The 23,407-nt window shown below is 61.3% G+C and overlaps 1 protein-coding gene across 1 annotated transcript; it reads right to left on the reverse strand.

Annotated features, from left to right (window-relative positions):
- Positions 1 to 3,824: 3,824 nt before the first annotated feature.
- On the reverse strand, positions 3,825 to 17,290 carry FGFRL1 (fibroblast growth factor receptor like 1). Its single transcript, XM_033106537.1, has 7 exons — positions 17,204 to 17,290; positions 16,640 to 16,734; positions 7,233 to 7,505; positions 5,776 to 5,856; positions 5,398 to 5,682; positions 4,973 to 5,326; positions 3,825 to 4,894 (listed from the first exon to the last, which is right to left on the reverse strand). The coding sequence occupies exons 2-7, from the start codon at positions 16,716 to 16,718 to the stop codon at positions 4,470 to 4,472; spliced, it is 1,497 nt and encodes a 498-aa protein (XP_032962428.1). The 5' UTR covers positions 16,719 to 16,734; positions 17,204 to 17,290; the 3' UTR covers positions 3,825 to 4,469.
- Between the last annotated feature and the right edge of the window lie 6,117 nt (positions 17,291 to 23,407).

Raw genomic sequence — 23,407 nt, forward strand, 5'->3', positions numbered from 1 at the left:
CAGTCAGCCTTCCTGGGGCCCGCCTGCCCACCAGGGCTGTCATCCAGGTCAGCTCTGCTGCAAGTCCCCGAAGGTTCCTGAGCTCAGCCAGCATAGGCTGACATCAAGGAACACCCCTGCACCTTAGCCCCCTTGGGCAGGAGCAACACCCCTCAGGTAAATAGTTCTCCGCAGAGACAGTGTCCTGAGCCCTCAAAATAAACCCTGAACCCCAGGACCTAGGGAACACAGGGCCTGGGTCCCCAATGTGTCTGAGGCTTCAGGTCCCCAGGAGCGCCCCTGGCCCCCAACTTCCCCCACCCCTGACCTGGTGCCCACACGCCCCCCACATACACACCGTCTGTCCTGCAAGAGCCCTGAGCCCACCCAGGCCAGGCACAGGGTGAGGTCAGCCCGCACAGAGGAGCCCCCAGCCACCAGGCCCGCCCCTCTGTGTGGTGAGAGGTTGGGCGGCCCCTGCCCCTTGGATGTGGCAGGGCACCGCTGAGGGCCCTGACCTCCTGGGCCACCAGAAGCTTCTCACACCAGACACCAGATGTCAGTGCCAGGCAGGGGACAGGAGCTGCTCCCCCATGTCCCATCCCAGCCCAGGGGCCCAGCTGCCCGCACACCAGCCCCTCCCTGTCTCTGTACCCGTCCTTGCAGCAGCCCCCACCCTACAGGCTTCAATATCCCTGTGCCCTGGGCCTGGGCAAGGGCCTCAGGGGCACTGGACATTCAGCCCCACACAGCAGCCAGGAGGTGGGGGCAGCCTGGCTGGCACCTGCAGGCCCTGACCCTACGCCCCAGCCCCAGGCCAAGTCTGTCCCCACCACATGCCCCATGTGCCTGTCCCCTTCCTCTGTCCCGCATCCTACATTCCTGCCTCAGGTCCCCTGGCCTGGCCCCTGTCCCCGTCCTGGCCATAGCCTAAGGCTCTGATCTGCTGCGGGGTCCTCCCTACATAAGGCATGTTGGGGCAGGGCTGTCCCACGTGCCCCCATCCTTAGCCTCTTGGGCCCCAGCCTCAGGTCCCCACCCCCCACCCCAGGACAGCTGCAGGACGGCTCAGCCCGAGCTCGCCGACACCCCTTTGAAGCCAGAAGGGCTGGGCAGCAGCAGGGAGAGTCACGCCCAAGGGTGTCAGAGCCTGGCCGCCCTTTCAAGTTCACTGGGCTTCAAGGGGACCGGCCTGTTGTGCCCAGGACGGGATCAGAGGGAATGTCGCTGGGCGGGCACGGCAGCTGGGGCCACAGGCTCCCAGCACCCCAGATCCCCACTGAGGACAACGGGAGTCCCCCAGAATGGCCCATCCTCGCCTGGCCTGGGAGCCTCTCTGAGGACACAGCTGGATGCCCCCCTACCTCCAGGCTGGAGCCCCAGGGCAGGGCCCAGACCCACCCCCATGCCAGAGCTGGGGAAATAATGAAGGGGGCCAGTTGGTGGCACCGTGGCGTTGGTGGCTGCTCACTAGCCTTTGTGGCTGTGGCCAAGGGCACTTCGGGGTGCCTATATGTGGAGGGAAGACCATGGATGTGGGGGTCGGGGCCCCCGGGGAAGCGGAGGACTGAGGGCGGTGTGGGCCAGCCACGGTGTGACTCCACCCTGGCCCCTCGGTGAACACCCCAGCTCCCTTCGGGCCCCCCCACCACCCCAGAACCTAGCCAACGCACATCCCTCTGTGTTTGGCCTGGGAGTCCTGGAGGGGCTTGGCACCTGGGGAGACAGAGTTGTAGGGTTGGGTGGGGGCGGGCAGAGGCGCCGGCCAGTCAGTCGGCAAGCCAGTCAGCAAACGTCTGTTCAGGGTGGACTCTCTGTCTGGCCCCTCCCTTACAACCCCCCAGCAGCAAGGATACATGTCCCCATCACTATCCCCTCAGCTACCCCTAGTATATGGGGGTGTAGGGAAGTGAAATTCCATCCTGGGAGTGTGGGGTGCCAACCAGGCCTTGCAGACAAGGGGTGGGGGGTGAGGAATGACGTCATCAGAGGTCCATGTGGGCACTGAAGTCACCAGGGGCCGTGGCCCCTGTGGAGTGGGAGGCAGCCCAGGAACAGCAGAGATGTGTGTGGGGGGTGTCACGGCTGGGGGCTGGGGGGCTGGGGGAGAAGAGAATGGAAGCTGCAGGGGAGCAAGGAGCTGGCCACCTCCAGGCAGCTCTGAGAAGGGCCCCGGTGTTTGCTGACAGGAGGAAGCTGACGACGTGAGGAGCGGGCTCTGAGCTCCAGGCTGTGGCCTGCGGGAGTGGGGCTCGGGCTGCGAGGCGGCAGGGCAGCCTCCTGAAGATGGGCAGCGTCTGTCTGCTCCCATAACCAGCCCAGCACCCCATCAGGACCCCTGAAGTGGCCCCGGGGAGGGGGAGCCCAGTGCCACTGGTGTTAGCGAGACCCAGGACCCCGGCCCTGCTGTCCTGTCTTGCCTGTGAGAATGGCCAAGGAGGGCAGGCTGGTCACTAGCCCCCAAAGTTTCCTGGGGCTGATGTGATGGCAGTCCCCATGGGAGCCCCAGGTGACAGCACTGGACCTCAGGCCAAGATGGTGCACAGGCCCATGTTCAGGGTCTGTCTCCTTAGGAGGTTCTGGGGGCTGCCCCTTGCAGGGTGTCTGCCCCTCACTACTCCCTAGGGAGGGACAGCTCACCCTGTGACCTGCCACCTGAGGTCTCACCACTGCCCAAGGTCATCGCTCTCTGCCCCTCCCCCACCTCAGACTGAAACCCAACCAGGCGTCAACCCAAAGCCTGCTCTGTCTGGGGAACATCTGTTTGGGTCACCAGCTGCGGGCCGCCTGCAGCCACCACTGCCTACCCCCAGTCACTGCAGCAGGGCTGCCCACAGCAGCCAGGGCTCAGGTCTCCCATGGCGTCCTGCCCCAAGCTTGGTCACTGCCCATGGAGCCAGGACCATTCCTGTGGGGCCTCCCTCAGGGCTAGTCCCTGCCTCCCTAGGGACAGGGGTGGGGTGGGGTCCTGGGGAGAGCTGGGGGGTGTTCAGAGGGGACCCTGTCCTGCACTGACTGTGTGGGGGGTCTTAGTGAAGGAGGCAGTCCTGGGGGCCTAGAGAGGGAGAAGCCCCAGAGCTGCCCTGGGCTGGGGGTAGGGAGGCTCCAGCACAGCACGAGGTGGGGCTGGGGGACTTGGCGCGGAACTTGGGGGGCCTGGGAAGGACGGTGGGTCCCCCGCTGGCAGAGCCTGTCCTTATTTTGTGAAGCCCTGGACACCAGCAAGACCTGGCCTTTCCTGCCAGACATTAAACGGCTTTGGGGACACAACGTGCCTCGCGCCAGTGGCTTTGCTAAAATCACACACATTACCTTAGTGCCTTTGAAGAGGCTCCAGCACCCCTGGGCAGAGACAGCCCCACCCTCGAGTGCTGGCCCATCAAGTTGAGCCTCAGTTTACCCACCTGGAGAATGAGACCACTGCTGTACAACTCAGGGCTACACCCTTGCAGGCGGCAGGCGCCTGGATGATGACACTGCAGCCCCAGCCAGCCCCCCGGAAGGCGGGGGGACGGCACGGGCCCTGCACCGAGGGAACTGCATCACTACAGAAAGGGGCATCCACTGGACCAGGTGTGCAGGCCTCCGGCGAGCCACGGAGGTGCATGCAGGTGTGTGGGGCAGCGCTTCTGTTCCAGAGCACTGACGAGGGGCCCTGGGGACGCCTGGGTCCCCGCCCCAGACCTTCAGGGCCAGCAATGGGACTCTGAGAACCTTCTTTTCTCCTGGTTCTAAAGCCCAAGAAGCAGGTACATGTGCATGTACACACACATCCACACACACACCTGTAGACATGGGCCACATGCATGTGCACACCTGTAAAGACCCAGGCAGAAAAACGAGTGTAGAGGAAAAGGATGCACATTTTCTTGTTTAACAAAATAAATTAAATATACGAAGCTTCAGCTCAAACTCTATATAAAATCACAGAGGTCTGGGGCTACCTTGGGCAGTGGGGTGACAGGTGCCCGGCCCCAGGAGAGGCCAGGTCTCTGTGGCCCAGCCCTCCTTTCATCATTATTAATATTATTATTTTAATTTCTTAAATATAAATATCAAGGCCCCCTTCCCTCTGGCAGTGGGAGGCTGTGTGCCACGGGAGGCACCCCCAGCAGGGCTCCAGCCTCTCAGGACAGGGCCTGGGACTGCTATGCCCGACCCCTGGCCCAGGGGACGGGTGGACTCCTGGACACCCAGGACAGGCGGTGGCAAAAATAGCCACCCACCTGCCAAGGGCTGGGCAGGGGTGGGGGCTTTGCTTTGCTTATCCAGGGCGCCTCTCAGATCTCCTGCCAGGCCGGGGTGGTGACAGCGGCCCCTGTGAAACCCCCCTCACAGGCCAAGGGCTCCACCTGCCCATGGGTGCACGGGCGCTGCCGAGTTACAGACGCAGGCCTTCCCAAAGGCGGCGAGTGTGAGTGTGGGGTGGTGGTGTGTGCACACCTCGCACGGGCGTCCCCCCCCCCGGGGCCCCCGCCCCTGGGCAGCACCTAGCACTGGTAGTGGATGTGCTGGTGCTGGTGGACCTTGCCCTCCACGTGCGTGTGTGTGTGCGTGTGCACGTCTGTGTAGAGTTTGGGGTACAGCTTGGGGCCAGCAGCAGAGCCGGGGCCCAGCAGGTGCTGGGGGGCCGCTGGCACCCCAAGCTCCTCACACAGCCCCAGGCCAGTGGGGGTCCCGAGGCCGGGGGGCACGGGCAGCTCCTTGTCCCCAGCGCGGTCTCGTGCGGGCGGGCGGTGTGCAGGCACAGCGGGGGCAGGCGCGGGGGCACATGGCTTCTTCTTGGCCTGACAGAGCCAGAGCAGCACAGTGCCCAGAATGAAGACGGCGCCCGCTGGGATGCCGATGACCACGGGCCACGGCAGGCTTGTGCTGGACGATGAGGGGGCCACGGGCGGCCCTGGCGGCTTTGGATCTGCAGGACAGGAGGAAGAGGGAGTGAAGGGGAATGTTGCCTGCGCCCAGGTGGGACGGGGGCGGGGGGCCCACACACCTGGCAGCACGGTGAGGAAGGCACTGCGGAAACTGTAGCCCATGGTGTTGGCACCCAGGCAGATGTACATGCCCGCGTCGTCCTGGCGGGCACGGGTGATGAGCAGCTTGTTGAGGTAGGAGCCGTCGGGCCGAGACCATACGTCGCCCGTGGGCAGCACCACGAACTTCTGACCGCCCACGTCGATGGTGGAGTTGTAGCGGCCCTCGGCGCCATACTCCACGCGCTTCAGCCACTGGATCACCGGCTTCACATCACTGCGCACTTTGCACTGGAAGGATGTCGAGCCCCCGAAATCCACTGTGGTGTTCACGGGGTGTGTGCCCGTGAGCACAGGCTTGGAGCGCGTCCGCTCTGCGGGGACACAACGTGTGGGCACAGCCCTCGGGGCACCCGCCAGCCCCCAGCCCCGGCCCGGCACTCACGGATCACGTCCACCTTGTAGGTGGCGTTGATGGCGCCGGCACGGTTGGACACGCGGCACGTGTACTTGCCGCTGTCCTCTGGGCGCAGGTTCTTCAGGCTCAGCGTCCACTTCTTCTTCCTGTGCTCGCTGGCCTCTGGGCGCGTCAAGGCCTGGTCATCCTTCATCCACATGATGTCGGGCCGCGGGTGCCCACTGGCCACACACTTGAGACGCACAGAGCTGCCCACAGGCCGTGCGATCACCCGGCGCCTCATTTTGGAGGGCTGCGTGAAGCGGGGCCGCGCTGCAGGGTGGGCAGCATAGTGGTCAGCGGGGCCCCAGGGCCAGCCCCCCGCCCCGTGCCCGAGGATGGCAGTGACACGTGTCCCATGCTCACCCCACTGCTTGCTCGCTGGGTCCTCCTGGCCCCCGGAGGAGCCCTCATGCCCCAGGCTCTCCCTGGCTGGGCTGGCGTCCTCTGCAGAGGGGAGGGCAATGAGAGGGGCCCCAGCAGCCCCCCACCCCACCCTGGCTAGTTCCCAGAACCCAGCTGGGAAAGCTCTAGAAACACAGGCAGAGGCCATGCGCACACACCCACCATCTCACAGTCCCAGAGACAGCTGGGCAGAGCGCCCGCCCAGCCCACTCCCTGGGTGCAGGTGACCCCGACAGGCGCGGGTGGGACCCAAGAGCTGGCCCCCCAGCCCGGCTCCGGGGGGTCTGCAGGGTCCAGGGGAGGAGGGGCAGGCCCAGCCAGCAGCTGCAGTAACCCTAGCCCACATCAAGGGGCCGAGGGCTGGGTGAGCTGACATGGCTCACATACCGCCCGTCACCCTCCCCTTTGGAAGGACGTGGGGGGGCACCCGCAGTGTTCCCATTCCACACACCAGAGAAGGCCCCACGGGGGTGGGGCACGCTGAGCAATGCCCCTCCCAGGACAGCCGCACCTCCGCCAAGTCCAGCACCCAGGCCAGGCTGTTGCAGGCCCCCACCCGGGACCCAGTGAGGGGGAAGTAAGGGTCAGGCTCCTCCTGACAGGAACCCACCCCCAGGGGACCCCGTCCCCAGGGACCTACACCTTGAGCCTGTGGCGGAAGCCGGGTGTCAGCACCTGGTACCAGTGAGTGGAGGGTGTGTCACAGGGGACACCGCCCGTCCCCAAGCCTGGGCCCCAGAGGCAGAAGAGAACACAAGGTCTTGGCTTTGGGGCGACCCCTCTGAACTCCGAAACCAGAGCCTCAAAGTCACTGCCGATGCCAGGGCCCGTCAGCCCGCCCAGCCCACTCTTCAGTGGGACCACAACCCCGGGCCCCAGTACCCGCTCCTGCTGCCCCCCAGCTGCCCTTCAGTGGGACCACGACCTGGGCCCCAATACCCACTCTTGCTGCTCCCCAACCGCCCTTCAGTGGGACCACCACCCTGGGTCCCAATACCCACTCCTGCTGCCCCCCAGCTGCCCTTCAGTGGGACCACGACCCTGGGCCCCAATACCCACTCCTGCTGCCCCCCAGCTGCCCTTCAGTGGGACCACGACCCTGGGCCCCAATACCCACTCCTGCTGCCCCCCAGCTGCCCTTCAGTGGGACCACGACCCTGGGCCCCAATACCCACTCCTGCTGCCCCCCAGCTAGCCCTGGCTCCAGGTCAGCACACCCTTCAGGAGGAAGGGTCCCTGAGAAGGCACCCAGGCTGGGGGTGGTGACAGGTCAGGCGCCTGTCCTGGACTCAGAGGAGATGGACGGACATCCTGGGGACAGTGGGCCGAGCTCAGACAGGGCGGGGGTCACACAGTGAAGGTTCACCCCTGGGGTCAGGCTGACTCCGGGCACAGGCGCTGGCCGGGCGATCACTGACCCATCACGATGAGGGTGTAGTTGACACTGAGACTGCCGAAGCCGTTGGTGGCCTTGCACACGTAGGCACCCGCGTCCTCCCGCTCCACATCCTTCACCCGCAGCCCATGGGGCAACACGCGGAAGCGGCTCCAGCCGCCATGGATTGTGCGGCCGTCCTTGGTCCACATGGTCAGCGGCGGTGGGTCCCCCTCCACGGGGCACTGCAGCCGCACGGTGCGGCCCAGCCGAGCCACCTGCCGCGGGGCCACCTTGTCTGCCATCCTCGGGGGGCCTGCAGACAGGTCAGAGGGCTCAGTCAGGAGGAGGGTCTGGCAGGGGGTCAGCAGCCGAGGCAGCACAGGTGCCGACCGAAGCCCAGGGCAGGGGCCGTCTCCATGGTCCCCACCCAGGACCCACCCCAATACCCCGGCACAAGCGGTGGAGGCTTGAAACGTGGGGCCCTCCTCCTGGACGGCAGCCAGGGCCCATCATGTGCCATGGCTCAGGGAGCAGAGTACCTGTGCCCCTCACTGGCCCCACACAGGCCCACGTCCATGGGCAAACACAGGTATCCCTGTGCCTGGTGTCCCGTCTGTGCCTGTCTGTGTGCCTGGGCCACACCTGCCTGTGCTGCCAGCCACACCCAACAGGTGGCCTAACGGGGAGGGAAGGGCATGATCCCAAGGCCCTGCGGTCAGAGGCAAGTGGCTGGGTATGCTGGCCCAGGTGCAGGCTTTCCGTCCAGCTGGCAGTCCCCACCCACTGCCTCCCACGGAAGAAGCCCACACCCTAGGCTGAGGCCATGGTGCCTGTCACCAGTGGGAAGAAACCCACTCCCACCTTGCCAGCCCGGGTCCAGCCTTGGTGCCTCTGGAGTCCAGTGTGAGGACAGCAAGGTGACCAGGCCTGGAGGACAGTGCGCTGAGAAGGACACTGAAGGTGTTACAAAGGACTGGAGCCATCTCCTGACCAGCCCTAGGCCCCACCTGTGGCTGCGGCTCTGAGCCCCGAGGGTGCTGGGCTCTCAGGCACAGTCACCGCCCCCCTCACTGTGCCCCCTGAGGCTCCCATGACCCCGCCCACCAGCTGCTGGCAAGGGGCATCCACCTCACGCTGTGGCCACTCCAGGCCAGAAGGGCCAGCGTCTCGTGCCCTAGCCTCGCGGAGGTGCCAGGACGTGGCGGCTGCTCCCGGATGCCATGGCACAGGGCCTGAGGGCAGCATGTGTTTTTAATAAGCAGCTAGTGTTTCTTCCACATGCAATTACCAGCTGGTTACGTTGGGCCTTTGCAACTAGGCCCCAAGTGCTTCTGTGGGTCCGTCAGACATTCAAGCAGCAGCTTCTCACCCGTCATCTCCCACCTCCCAGGGACCATCACAGAGTACTGTCTTCTGTCACCACTTCTGTCTGGGGGCACTGGGTGGTGGGGGGGGCACCAGGGCCCATCTGGATGGAGGCAGCTGACAGCCCAGGGTTCAGGCGTCTCAGGGCTCCCAGGTCAGGAGGGGTCCAGAGCCCCGTCTCCGATCCCAGCCCTGATGGGGGGCTGGGGTGTGAGGGACAGAGTGACACTGGGCATCTTCCCTCTAGGACCACGAACAACAAGGGCAGGGGCTGGGGGTTGGGGGGACGGGCCCCTCCCAGCCCCACTGCTCGCTCACCTACGCCCGCCTGGCACACCCCACTCCACCGAGCCCACCATGTCAAGATGTAAGCCCACTCCCCTGCCTTTTGGGGACCCACAGCCTGCCCCCACTCAGGTACCTCCCACCTATCATGGGGCTTCTGGACAGTGCACTGGGGCACCAGGCTGTCCCCAGCAAGCCCCCTCCTCACCAGCACCCCCACCCCAAGAAGAGCAGAGGTGGGAAGGGTCTGAGACCAATCTCTCCCTAATTACTCAATTGTCTGCAGCCCCCACCCCCACCCAGCTTGCAGTGAAAGAGGCTGCAGGGTCCCGAGACCCCCCAGCCCGACCAGGGTCCCATCCTCATTCTCAGGCAGACCCTGTCTGCCACCTGTCACTGCATGAAACTCCACCATTCACTGGGGCCTGCGGGATGCAGGACAATGAGGGCACCACCCCCTGCCAGCTTGCCCATTGCCCTGGGCCTCCTGGGCTGACACCTGGACACAGACACACACGTGTACACACACAGACACACGCAGCTGCTCAGGAAGCACAGGGAGGGCAGTGCCGGCCTGAAGCACAGTCCCCGGGGCGTCTGCTGCTCCCAACACCATCCTGGGGACACAACTGGGGGCTGGCCCAACACCCCCACGCCCCGAAGGAGCCTGCTCAGCGGCAGACAAAGGACAGGCCTGCCGTGCTGGGGTCATCGCCAGCCCCCCGCTGACCCCGAGGCAAGAGAGCTTGAGGAGTGGGGGCACCTACTGGCTGGCAGGAGCCACAAGCTAGTCGTGCAGAGGTCGGGATGCCTTTGTCACTGCAGAGAGGAGGGAGGGACCGAGCCAAGTGACTGCCAGACGGCCGGAAGTGTGGCCCCAGGGCCGCCCTGTGAGCAGCACTGGGGAACAGGCAGGCTGGAGCCAGCCTTATCCTAAAGCAAACAGCCCGCTCCCCTCCCCTGCAGCCAGCCCGCCCACCCCATGCTGGACCTGAGGCCAGGCCGGCCCCTGGGACCCCCACACCTCTGCAGACCCCAGTAGGCTCACCAGCGGGAAGCCCGGACGCTCCCCCCGCCCCCGCCCACACACACACACACAGATTCCCAGGAGTTCTGCCTGCCAGCGTGACTGCCACAGCTCTCTATTCAGTCTGGGAAACACGAGTTCCCACTGTGCCCCTGGACAGGTGTCCCACCACGCAGCCATGGGGAAACTGAGGCAAGGGCTGAGGCCCTCAAGCACCTGGGGGGGGGGCGCCTAGGAGGAAAGGCTGAAGCTCCCAGCAGTGCCATGGCTCCTCCACGGGCCCTCCACCCAAACTTAGCTCCCCCCCGCGTGAGCACCCCCTCCAAGAAGCCCCTACCCCTGCACACACCCTAAGCCTCAGCCCTGGGAAGTTCCAGGCCCAGCAGGATGCAGATGGCCACGTGGAGGACGGGTCACAGTCTCACCCCTCGATGGGGGCTGAACGTGGAGCTGGGGGACAGGGAAGGAGTCGCGAGCCCTCTTTCCTCCCTCTCTCCTCCCTCCCCTCCCACCAGCGGTGAAAACAAGGCCAGGAACTGGGGTGCCAGCAGCTTGGAGGCCTCACACCCAGCCAACACCGCCAGGCTTCCCAGCTGCCACCCAAATCTCAGGTGTCACACACAGATTGTCACACTGCCTCCAAACCCATACTGTCCCCAGACACTGTCTCCTAGACCCACACACAGTCCTCCACTGTCCCTCAGATGCACAGTCTGCCCCCAGACACAGAGGCTGTCCCTAGATGCACAGACTATCCCCCAGATGCTGTCCCCCAGACACAAAGGCTGTCCCCGAAATATACTCTGCCCGAGACGCTACCCCAGACCCATACTGTCCCCCAGACACGGTCCCTAGTCCATGCTCTGCCCCCCAGACAGACCCCCAGGTCACACACACACATACACACACACACACAAACAGTAGATGCAGGACCCCCCCACTCTGGACCACAACCCACCTCTGAGCTCCTGAGATCCCCAGGCCCACCCCGTACCCCACCTGGCTGGGAGCAGTTTCCCCAGGTTTAGTAAAACAAGATCCTTCTGTAAACCCAGTGGATGCCCGTCCCACGCCAGTGGGCCCAGAATGCTGGGATGGAGGGAGGAGTGACACGAGGGACAGGACCCCAGCTGCAGCCCACCGCATGCAGTCTCCACAGGCCGAAGGGGCTGCCACAAGCTCAGCAGCGCCCACCTCACTGACTCACAGCCTCTGCAATGGCTGCCCACCTGGTAACCGGCTCCCTCCCCCACCTCCCAGGGCTCCCACACCCCTTTGGGGTGGGCTGCCCAGGCCACTCCATCTGAGCAGCACCTAAGCCCCTGCTCTGTTCACAGTCTGTCAGGGGCCTGGCCATGGAGCATCAGCCTCTGCCTCTCCCCACTGCCCAAGGAGCCATGTGGGTCTGACCTGCTGACCCCAAACTCCCTACAAGAGGGGCTGGACCAGGCACCACCCCCCTCCAGGCCCTGAGACCAGGGCCCAGTCAGGCCTCATCCCACACTAGCCCCCAGATGGCCATGCCCACCCCGGCAGCTGCACACACAGGTGGCAGCAAGGGTGTGCAGGAACCGCCTGGCCAGCTCATTAGGGATGGCCCAGTCTCCAGTGAGCCCTGCGAAGCCCCAGAAATTTCCAGCCTGGAAGGATTCTCTGGCCAGGGGTGGGTAGGCGTCAGGCTACACATGCTGGAACTGGTTGTGGGTGCTGTCCAGGAGCCACTGACCTGCTGGGCCCCACCCCTCCTGGAGGAGCTAATGGCCTGGGGATAGTGGTGAGACCTGGTCCGAGGGCGGTCTGGCTTGCCTGGACAGCCTGCACCATCTGGGGCAGGTGAGCACTCCCTGGGGGTGGGGGTGGGGGAACCCGTGTCCTTTCCCCACAACTGGAGGACATCGGTGCAGGGCTGAGTTGGGAAGGCCCAGACATGGTGGCCCCAGGACCAGCACCCTTGCCAGGAAGTCAAGGCCTGGGGGCAGGGGAAGGCTGCCCCTAGGAGGAGGCACAGGTGATAGTCACGGCAGGGCTGGAGGGCGGGGACCAGACACAGGTACTCACACAGCACACACACACTCCTAGTCACCGGCCAGCCCAGGGCGGCCCCCGGGGGCTGGACCCACAGGATCTGTGGTGGAACTGGTAAGACCCGCACGACAGGTGGTTGCCCCAGAAACCAGGCCATTCTGGGTGCGGCAAAGGGACAGCCTGACCCACCAAGCAAGCCAGCTGGCTAGAGAGTCCAGCCCCCCACCTCACTCCCCACTGACCAGCAGAGCAGAAGGTGAGTGGAAAAGCTGGGGCCTCAGGTCGCTCCCCTCCCTGCAAGGCCTCAGGTAGACCTTCAGCAGACCCTCGGCCACAGGGATCCTCCTCCTTGCCATCCCAGAGGGAACAGTGTCCCCAACGGTGCCACTGTCATGGGGGAACCCCATGTAAACTGCCAACAGCTGGCAATAACCAGGGTAAAACCCAGACCCACTGCCACAGCACCCACCCAGAGAGCTCAGCGGGACAGCTGGCAGCCCCGCCCCGTGTCCAGCTCTCACCAGGTCCACCAGGCTCCCAGCTGACCCTTCCCCCCACCCTGCCCACACCTGCCACCCATTCTGCAATTCACAAATGCCACTTACCTAAGAACTCGGGTCCCCATCACAACCTCCCCAAGGAGGCCCTGCCCCACCCCAGCTGTCAAGGAACCCAGAAGTCCCTTGTCTTCTGGGGCCTCCCTTGAATGCCAGAGCTGGACCCAGACCACTCAAGGGGCCCCACCCCCCATGGGCCAGGTCCCCTTGTCACTTTATAAGTGTGACAGGAACGTTTCCTGAGCTTGGAGCCCCTGGGCCAGACATCGAGCATTTAGGCAGAACCAGTGTTCCCTCCGCTGTGAGAGCTCGTGCACTTAACAGCCCAAGCCACCCCGTGGCCTGAGCATGCCGAGAGCCCCCAGGCCAGAGAGCCCCTCAAACCCACCCACCCACAACACGGCCCCTGACCCAGAGCAGGTCACTCGAGGACAGGCCACACAGCCCTCGAGGGCAACATGTATGCAGCGTTCCAGACTGCACCCCACTGTCTCCTCCTGGGACGGGCAGGTGGCTGCAGAGACACACAGGGTAGCCCCGAGGTCAGTGGCCCGTGGCCCCCACTCTGCTGGGCTCAGCACTGTGGGAGCCAGCGGGGTCACTGCCCGCCCACCTGCCCGCATGGGGGGTCTGAGGGCCAGAGCGGGCTCAGCTCCCTGAGACTGCAGGCCCCATTATTCACTCCTCAGCCACTCAACAGCTTGTGTAAATCTCTCAGAAATAAACTCGGCAGGCAGGAAAAAAGGCAATTGTTTCCTGCCAAGATGGGAAGCCCAGGGTCTCAGCAGCCCTGAGGCTGAAGCATCCCCCCACCCCCAAAACTGCCTGCGGCTTTGGGGACAGCTCCTGGAAGCTCTCACCCCATGCTGGTTCACCCAGGGAGGGCGGTCTGTATGAGTAACGGGTGTCCAGGCCCAGGCGTCCAGCCTCCAGGCCCTGCCCCCAGCCACCCAAGGCACCCCTGAAACTCCCCCAGCACTCCCCTGCCAATCAACCTCTTGGCCTAGCCCTGGCCTGCCCCCACTCACGGCCCCCAGTCAAGCTAAATCTTCACTCGTGTCCCCTGGATATCCACCCTGGCCAAGGTTAGCTGTCCCTGCCCACACAGATGCCCACCGGGAGGCTTTCCCTGTCCTCACCTGACCAGCACCCACCTCTCCTTCTAGGCTGGCCCTGGCCTGGCCCCGTGACGCCCACACCACTGTGCATGCCCCTGCCCTACCCTGACCAGCTGTGCTGGACTGTGGGCCCTGGGCTGCAGCCTCGTCCTGTAGCCCAGAACAGAGCCCAGAGAGCAGCTGGGCTGGGCACCCCAGGTCTTGACCAGGAGCACCCAGGGACCAGCACTAGGAAGCGTGGATGCTGGGCAGGGGGGGGACAGCACGTGGGGTCTGGGGACAGCAGCCTGGATACCCCTACCCCTCCACATTTAGACCTGCCCAGCGAGACCATCACCGGGACATACCAGGCTGCAGTCACCAGACGAGGCACAGAGGGGATGAAAGGAGGCCAACGTGGACCGCTGCAGGGAGGGTGGGCAGCCGGCAGCAAGCGCTCCAGCCCACGGCAGCCAGTCAGTGGTGCCTGGGATCTGGCCCGGGGAACCAGAGGCTGGGGCCACTGCCAGGGGAAAGCAGCATTTGCCTGGTGGGGCTGAGGCAGGCGGAGCCCAGAGGCCCATTGATTCCCGCACAATGGAGAGGGAGCCTGCCGGCATTTCCAGGCCCAGCCAAAGGCCACTTTGTTCACAGTTCCCTCCTCCCCCAAAAGGGGGCAGTGATTTATTCTCCCTTGGCCAGAGAGGCAAATGAAGGGGCTGGCCCACACCACCACCGCACAGCGCCCAGGCCTGGCTCCCATACACCTCAGCCCCACTGCTGCCCATGGAGTCTGGGGGGAAGGGAGGAGGCCCCTGGCAGCCTGGCCAGTGGCCGAGGTCAGGCAGTGCCCACGCACACCACCACAGCCATCCTGGTGGCCACACATCTTCCCGCTGATTCACACACACGGGCAGACCCTTCCCCACATGGGCAGACCCTTCCCCACACAGCCCTGACAGCAGGTCGGCCCCGAGACCACCTTCCCCACAAGGCTGGGGCACCCCGTGTGCGGGCCAGCTGCAAGGACCTGGCCTCCTGGGATCGGCGTTCAGTTCACCCAGGGCATGTTGGCTGTGTCCAGAGGACAGGGCAGTGACCTCAGGGCTGGCTGCTCAGAGACCGTTGCACTGCGCCATCCTTGGAAAAGTTCAAACGTGGCACTTCTCAGAAAACCCCTGAAACAACTCCTTTCAAAGTTACTTGTGAAAAGTATTTCGTTCAGAACCTCTCAAGCTCCCACTGTGAGAAATAAAACGGAAATGGAGAAAGCCATCCCATCTTTTGTCAAATTTGAAAAAAAAAACAGTTTAAGACAAACCCACCAAGATTGTGAAACTGGGAAAAGGGGAACTTTAAAAATATGATCCAAGTCGAGAGATGCACCAATTCCAGAAACTGTGACACCACGGGAAACGACTTTCAGAAAAAATCCCAACTCCCTCTGCACTGGTCTGCTGGCCTGAAGAAGGTCCACACTGGGCCTGCTTGCCCCGGGAAGTGGGATGGGCCCACAACAACTTCACCCCTCACGTCCAGGCCTGGGGAGAAGCCAGCACAATGCAGGAAGAGTGCCCCCACCCCCACCCCAAACCACAGAGGCCCTGCCCTTGGATGGCGGCTCCGGCTCCCACTGCAGCCAGGCCCTCACTGCGTACAGCCAAGCCGGGTGGGGGCTGTATACCCGGCACAGCCCCAAGGCCGTGGCCGAGGGGCACAGAGCAGGGCATGGCTCCTCTGGGGCCCCTCAGCCAACTCAGGCCCTGCTACCCGCTGCCACTCCCCACTCCACCTCAGGCTCCAACCAATGACCAGGCCAGGACAGCAGCCTCCGGAGCTTCACGGCTGGCCAAGTAGCCAGGGACAGGCAGGTGCGGGGATGGGGGCGTCCAAGCAGATAAAAGAAGAATCAGAGTCTGAGCCGCTGGTCACAGGGGGACCTTGCTGGGCATGACCTGAGTGCCCGCAGTGCCCAGGGCGCTGCCCAGCTCAGCCATGCTGGGCAGCCCCCACCCTCAAGCCAGCCGGCCAGTGCCCAGCAGGGCAGGCGGAGGGGGGGTACCATGGCATGAGTCCCACCTGGGCTGCCGCCCGCCACCCAACACCCGAACGTGGCCATATAAGGCCGGGTTGGGCTCGCGGTGTGCCCGCCAAGCGGTGGGGGAGGGGTGCGAAGCCTCAGAGGACTGGTGGACAGGGCAAGGACGATCCTGAGTGGTCAACACACCCAAAGGGCCGGCCCGGCCACCAGTCCCGCCTAGCTGAGGGGAAGCCAGCACAGAGCATGGCGGGCAGGAGTCCATGGGCACCCGTCACCCATCTGCCGAGGATGCACCCCTGGCTGGGGCTGGGGGCAGGGGCCCCTCAGGAGGCATCCCGGGCCTAGCCACTTGGACACCTGGTGTGGTGCAGGCTGAGAGCTACAGTATGCAGCCTGAACTAGGTGGTCCTGGGGTCTGCCCTGAAACAGGTCCCACCCCCACACAGTTCCCACTCTGTACCTTCCTCGGGGTGGGCAGGCCCAGGGGACAGGGGGACAGGGCTGGGTCATGAGTCCCCGATACCAAGAATGTCCCCATGGTCTCTACTTTCCACCCTGGCCACTATGGGGGTCTCTGCAGGCTCCTAGGGGCCTAATTGGGTCCACTGTGGCCAAACAGCCTACCCCCCCCAAGAATCCAGAATGACCAGCTGCCTTTATCTGCAGTTACTCAGGTGGCTGTTTGTGTCCAGCAAGCATGGGGCCCCACCAGTGAGCTGGGGGTGCCCTGAGGTTGAGGGGGAACCCTGTAAGTGAGCTGGGGGATCCTGTGGGTAATGGGGGCCCTGTGGGTGAGCTGGGGGATCCTGTGGGTAAACTGGGGGTTTGCTGAGGGCACCCCGTGGGTGACGGGGACCCGTAGGTGAGCTGGGGGACCCCGTGTGTTACCTGAGGTGCCTGGCCGGTGAGCAGTGAGGGGCCATGAGCACAGGGCCCGCAGGGGCGGGGCGCAGGCACACGCCAGGCGGGCACTGGGGCAGGGTTGAGGGCCTGAGGGAAAGGGGCGGCGCTCGCGGCGGCCAGGGCGCCGGGCTGGGCGCCAGGACTCACCTCGGGCGCTGGCTGCCGACGGGAGGGCCCCCAGCAGCAGCGGCGGCAACAGCAGTAGCAACGCTGGGCTCGGCGTCATCTCGGCCTGTCGGGACCTGGGAGTATGAGGGCGGCCAGTCACTGGCTCGCGAGGCGGGGGTCGCCACACTCCGGCCTAGAGCTCCGGGCCGCGGGGGTCGGGGTGCGGGCCCGCGCTCGGGGCGAAGGAAGCGGCGGCGGGAGACGTGGGTATCAAAGCAGACAAAGGGTTTACACTAATTACCGCCTCCCCGCCGCCCCTCTCCAAGCACCGTCTGGATTCCTGGCGCTTGTAACTCGGGCCTGCCCGCGGGACACACAACACCGGCGGCCCCGCAGATAATCGCCTGCGCCATTAGCGGACAAATTTGCACTGGGGGGGGGGGCACGTGGGGTGCCGGGCGGGGGCGGGGCGCGCAGACCCCGGAGCGGGCGGGAGCGGCGGCGGCACCAGAGATTTGGGATCCCGACCCTCCCGGCCTGCGCCCCGGACCCCGGCCCTCCCAGTCGGCTCCTGGGGCCGCAGGCACGCGCGGAGAGGCTCACCTCGGCGGGGTTCGCGGGCGGCGGGGCTCAGGGCCGGGCCCGCGGGGCGTGCTGCGCGGTCATCGCCGCCCCGGGCGCCGCACCCCGCCGCCCCGCGCCCCCGGGCCCGGCCTCGGGACGGCGAGGCGCTACCTGGGCGCGAGCGGCTCGGGCCGGGGCCGGGGCCGGGGTTCGGGGCGGGGCAGGCAGCGGGGTCGCGTCCAGGTGCCGGGGGCCGGCGCCGATGTCCCGGGGCGGCGGGGCGAGGGGCCCGGGGCGGCGCGCCGCGAGGCGTCCTTCCCTGCGGGGCTTTGTCAACTCTCCCGGAGCGAGCGCCGAGCCCGCCACGCGCCCCGCCCCGGCACAACTTCCCGCCAATCGGCGCGCCGCGGACCGTCCGCCCCGCCTTGCTCCCCGCCCCGCGCCCGAACTTTCCGCCAATCAGCGCGCGCGTCCGCCCCGCCCGCCGGGCCTGGGGCCTTAACCCTCGCGGTGCGGGCAGCCCGCGGGCGGGGCGGCTCCCCGGGGCGCGGCCCCGCCCCCGGCCCGGGTCCGCCCCCTCCTGGGTCCGCCCCGGCTCCGCCCCCATCAGGCTCCTTGCACCGCCAGGTGTCCGCGCCGGCAACAGAGGCCTCAACTTGAGGGCACCCCCTCCCCCGGTACCCCCGGAGCTGACCTCTGGCCAGCCCCATCCGGTTGGCCAGAAGGAGCAAATTGGATGGCCTCAGGGCGCTTCTGGGCCTCGGGGTCCCGCTCCGTGGAGCCTTTGGGAGCACAGGGGAGATCCAAGACCTGGCTCAGATACCAAGCGCCTGCGGGCGGGGGAGGGGGGAAGAGGGGGCAGGTCTCAGGTGATGTGGGGCACAGACTTACCTGGTGCCCTTGACTGAGGGCAGGTATGTTCCCACCGCCCACCTACAGGCTTCCAGCCTCTCACCTGATAGTGAGTGATAACAACACAAGGACATTAATAATAGTAAAAAACAACACACATAGCGCCTCCGTTAATCCTCACAAGTAGGCAAGTGTCTCGCTGTCATCTGGTGCAAATGAAGAAATGCAGGCACAGAGAAGGCAGGTGATTTACCCAAGATGCCCGGCCAGGACTTGGCTTGGCCCAGTAGGATCCAGCTCTCCGGCGAGTCTTTCTCCACACTGCACCCCCTGCCCTTGCCTGGCTCAGCACCCTGCACACGCTGGCTCCCACGCCTCCCCACCCCCACCCAGCAGCCCCTCTGAACCCCCACCCCGTCCTCTCTGGCCTGAACTACTGGGCCAGACTCCCCCTGGCTTCCCCTCACTGTCACTTCACTTGAATATAAAATCATTTTAAAACACAACCCTGATTCTGCTGTGGCTACCCATTGTCCACAACACAAACCCCTGACCTGTGAAGCCCTGGATGCCTGCGTCCTGTCCCTCTCCACCCCAACTCCGCCCAAATTACAGCTCCCCCCCCCATGCAGCACCCCTGGACCTTTGCCCAGATTGCTACATCAGCAATCATGCCTGGAATAGCCTGTCTCCTCTCAGGAGCCCCCTCTTCCAGGAAGCCTTCCAAAGAAGACTGGAATTGGAGAGGCCTTGAGGGCCAGCGCCCCCAGGGCGGAGGAGAGCAGGGTGAGGGGATGCCAGCGGTCACGGTTTAGGGCCCATGGAGGCCCAAGGCGGCCCTTCTGAAGCCAGTGAAAAGACAGGTTCCCAAATTCTGTCTCTGGACCAGTGTGGGCACTTTGGGTGGGTGGAAGTGTCCTGCCTGCATCCTGGGTGAAGATCCAGAAGGCAGACCTGAGTAGCACTCCCGCACTTGGAGTCAGGCCCCGCAGGCAGGGAGGCAGCTAGGAGAGTAGGTTCACCGCCCACCTGAGGACGGACGGTGAGGCTGGCGCTGGGGTACAGGTACCCTGGGACAAAACGGCAGGTGGGTGGAGAGGCCCAGGGCTAGTGTGAAGGCTGCCCCGACTTCGCAGACAGGTTTCTTAGGAGATACCAGGAGCCTGAAGAGCTCCACAGATGTGTAAGCTGCCAATGGCAGGTGTGTAAAAAGGTGGCTCTGAAATGGCGGAGGTCAGAACAAGAGGAGGTGGCGGATAAGGTGGGCAGTGAGGAGGGGTCACAGCAGCTGAGCGGGCTGCGATGGGGATGGCAGTTCCGGCAGGTGGGGAGGTTCGGGCCCACAGAGCTGCGGGCGCCCACAGCTCCGACCCGCCTCCCTGCGCGGGGACGCGCTGCCCCCGGGCGGAGGCGCTGGGTATGACCGCTCCCCTCCACGGCCGCGCAGCTGCCGAGCCCCGGAGTGGTGCCCTCCTCTCGCGCAGGACTAGGCTCCCTGCGTAGGCGTCAGGCGTGCCGGAGCACCCGGACGAAGCCCCTTCCTGAGCAGCGGGCTCCCACTACCCCTTCACGACAACTGATCGGCAACACGGACCGCTTCAACGGCCCCTTTTAAACTGGGACTTAGGGCAGTTGCTCACCTCTTGGGTGTCCATCCCCCCCATGTATTCCCTGATCGCACAGAATCATGAGGATTGCAAGAGTTTCTGTCTCCCACCTGCCCGGCACAGGTGAGCCCCAGGAAGCATCAATTTGCTGGCCGCGTGATCATCGTTCAACCATGACAAACTGCCTCTGGGTCTGGGCTGGAGATGGGGGTGCAGCAGGAGGACCTGGTCCCAGCCCTCACAGAGACCGCATCTTAGTAGCAGGTGCAGTGACTGATGAGAAGTGCATCAGATAGTGGAAGGTGCTTGACAGGGATTTGTAACTGGCTGATGTACTGGCTTCTGCTTCTGCTCCAGATGAAGCAACAGAGGCTGGATTACATGCTCTGGCCTGGAAAAAAAAATTAAGCATAGATAAACACATGTGAAAAAGAGCAACCAAGACACCGGACATCATAGTAAAAGGAATAGTGATCCTCGAGAGGTGGAAAACAAATGAGGGGAGCCCTATGACCACCCTGCTCCCTGCCTGGAGAATCCCAGGGCACAGTACAGGGAGCAGGGGCCTTGGCAGAGCCCAGCGGTCTCCCTCAGGTGAGGGGATGGAGGAGGGTCTAGGACGGGCAAGGCAACTAGAGTTCACAGGACAAAGTCCTGGTGAGGAGAGAGCTGCAACTGCACAGAGAGGGAAACCCAGAGGCCCACAGAGGGTCCTCAGCCCAGAGTAGATAGGAGCCAGAGTGAGAAGGAACTGCCCAAGGCCGAGAGCCCACCCAGGCCACAGAGGGTGCCTGTGTCCCCCAGGCAGAGCTAAGAATCTCATAATTCAGTGGGCATCGTTAGAGTAGAGAGAGGGTCTTGCCGACTAAATGTGGTTCTGGTGCTGTCGAACAAGGCTTAGAAACAAGACCCAAATGCACAAACATTTACAGGAATACAAAACGGTTCAGCACCCACACGATACAAGGTCAGACAATTAAGTTCACGAATTCATTGCAATGATGTTGCTAACTTTTTTGGTATCAGAGGGACTATTCATTATGAATTTGTACCAACTGGACAGTTAACCAAATTTACTATTTGGAAGTGCTGAAAAGGCTGCATGAAAAAGTTAGACGATCTGAACTTTGCACCCACAATTCATGGCTCTTGCATCACGACAATGCACCAGTTCACGCAGCACTGTCTGTGACAGAGTTTTTAGCCAGTAAACAAATAACTGTACTGGAACACCCTCCCTACTCACCTGATTTGGCCCCCAATGACTTCTTTATTTACCCGAAGATAAAGGAAATACTGAAAGGAAGACAGTTTGATGACATTCAGGACATCAAGGGTAATACGATGACAGTTCTGATGGCCCTTCCAGAAAAAGAGTTCCAAAATTGCTTTGAAGGGTGGACTAGGCGCTGGCGTCGGTGCATAGCTTCCCAAGGGGAGTACTTCAAAGGTGACCGTAGTGATATTCAGCAATGAGGTATGTAGCACTTTTTCTAGGACGAGTTTGCAAACTTAATTGTGCAACCTTGTACAATACAGTGTTTGACAGCTAACCAAAAATTATTAGGCATGAAAAGAAGCAGGAAACTATAACCCACACTGAGGGGAAAATTAATCAAAACCCACCCAGAAACAACAAAGATGATAGAATTAGTAAACGAGAACATCACACACACGTAGCGTGACTGTATTCAACATGTGAGATGCTGGGGAAAAGATTAACTATATTAAGTAGGGACATGGAAAAATTTTAAGCCTCAAACTGTAAAAATTATAGTGTCTGAGATGGATAATACAGTGAATGGGATTAACGGAACATTGCAAAGGAAAAGGTTAGTAAACTTAAAGACATAGCCATAGAAATGACCCAAATGAAACACAGAGACAATGAGTGGAAGAAAATGAACACAGCATAAGTCAGTTGTGGGACAGCGTCAAGTGATGTAATACAAGTATAACTGGAGTCCCCCTGGGATAGGAGACAGAGACGGAAAAATGTATGTATTTTAAGAAAAAAACGGCCAGAATTTTTCTAAATGTAATGAAAAACATAAACCCACAGTTCCCAAAAGCTCAACAAGAAACATGAAGACAACTACACCAAGGAGTGTACATCACTCTCAAAATGCTGAAAACCAGTTATAAAGAGAATAGCTTAAAGCATCCAGAGAGAAAAAGAAACATTTTGTAGACAGGACCAAAGAAAAGGCTTTCTGTTGCTGTCTTGTTGAATGAAAACAATGCAAGTGTGGAGACACTGGAGCGCTATCTCTAAAATGCTGATAAAAGAAACCCCGTTGACCTATATTCTTTACTAGCAAAAATATCATTGGAAAACAAAGGTGAAAAAAGGACTTTTCCAGACATAAGAAGCTGGAAGAATTAATCAGCGCAAATCTACACTACAAGAAATGTTAAAGGACATCCTCTGAGCAGAAGGAAGATGGGGCCAAACAGAAACCTGACACTGCAACAAGAAATGAAGAAATGATTAAATAAGTAACTACAAAAACGTTTTTTGTTTTATTTAAATCTGTTTAAAAGAAAATGAACTGTCAAAAGCAAAAATAACATCAATGTATTATGGGGTTTATATCATGTAAAAATAAAATATATAACCACAAGAGCACAAAGGCTGGGAGGGGAAATGAAAATATAGTGCTTGCTGTAAGTTTCTTTTACTGCATAGGACATAGTATGATATCCCTTGCAATAGACATTGACAGGTTAACAATGTACAGTAGTAAATCCCAAAGCAACCACTAAAATCACCTAACAAAGAATTATAGCTAATAAGGCGACAAAGGAGACAGATGGAATAATTAAAAAAATAATAATAATCCAAAAGAAAGCAAAAAAAAAGAAAAGAGAGGGAAAGAACAGAAGAGACAAATAAAAGATAAATATCAAAGATGGTAGATTTAACACAACCATATCACTAATCACACTAAATGTAAATGACCCAAACATCCCAGTGAAGACACAGAGGGTAGCAGACTGGGTAGAAAAGCAAGACTCAACTATATGCTGCCTACACAGAACACATTTCAAATACAGACACAACGGTTGAAGGTAAAAGGATGGGAAAATATACACCATGTTAAATACTATCCAAACAAATCTGGAGCGCTACATTAATATCGGACAAAGTAGATTTCAGAGCAAGACAATTACCAGAGAGAAAGAGGATCATTTCCTGATGACAAACCGGTAAAATCATCAAAAGAACATAACAGCCCTAAATTTGTATGCACCTAATAACAGATAATAAAAACCCATGAAGCAAAACTGGTGAGAAGAAGTGGGTAACTCTACAATTATACTCAGAGATTTCAACACTCCTCTCCCCCTATTTGATTCAAGAAGGGGATAGAAAACACCAGGAATGCAGAAAACTTGAACAATACTATCCACTAATTTGGCCTAATTGATATTATATAGAACAGGCCAACATATTCAGGACCACGAGTCTCAATATTTAAAATTATTCAAGTCATTCAAAGAATATTCTCTGACTACATTGGAATTACATTAGAAATCACTAACAGAAAGAAATCTGGCAAAGCCTCAAATATTTGCAAAACCAAACAATCTATTTCTTCATTTCCCATGGACTGAAGAATAAACCAAAAGGAAAATTAAAAATTATTTTGAACTGAATGGAAATGGAAAGACAACATATCAAAAACGGTGGAATGCAGTTAAAGCAGTACTTAGAGAGATACTTATAGCACTAAGCACCTAAATTAGAGAAGATCGGTCTCAAATAAATGACCCCAGCTTC

This window comes from Rhinolophus ferrumequinum, chromosome 5 (genome assembly GCF_004115265.2).
Source record: "Rhinolophus ferrumequinum isolate MPI-CBG mRhiFer1 chromosome 5, mRhiFer1_v1.p, whole genome shotgun sequence".
NCBI classification, from domain to species: domain Eukaryota; kingdom Metazoa; phylum Chordata; class Mammalia; order Chiroptera; family Rhinolophidae; genus Rhinolophus; species Rhinolophus ferrumequinum.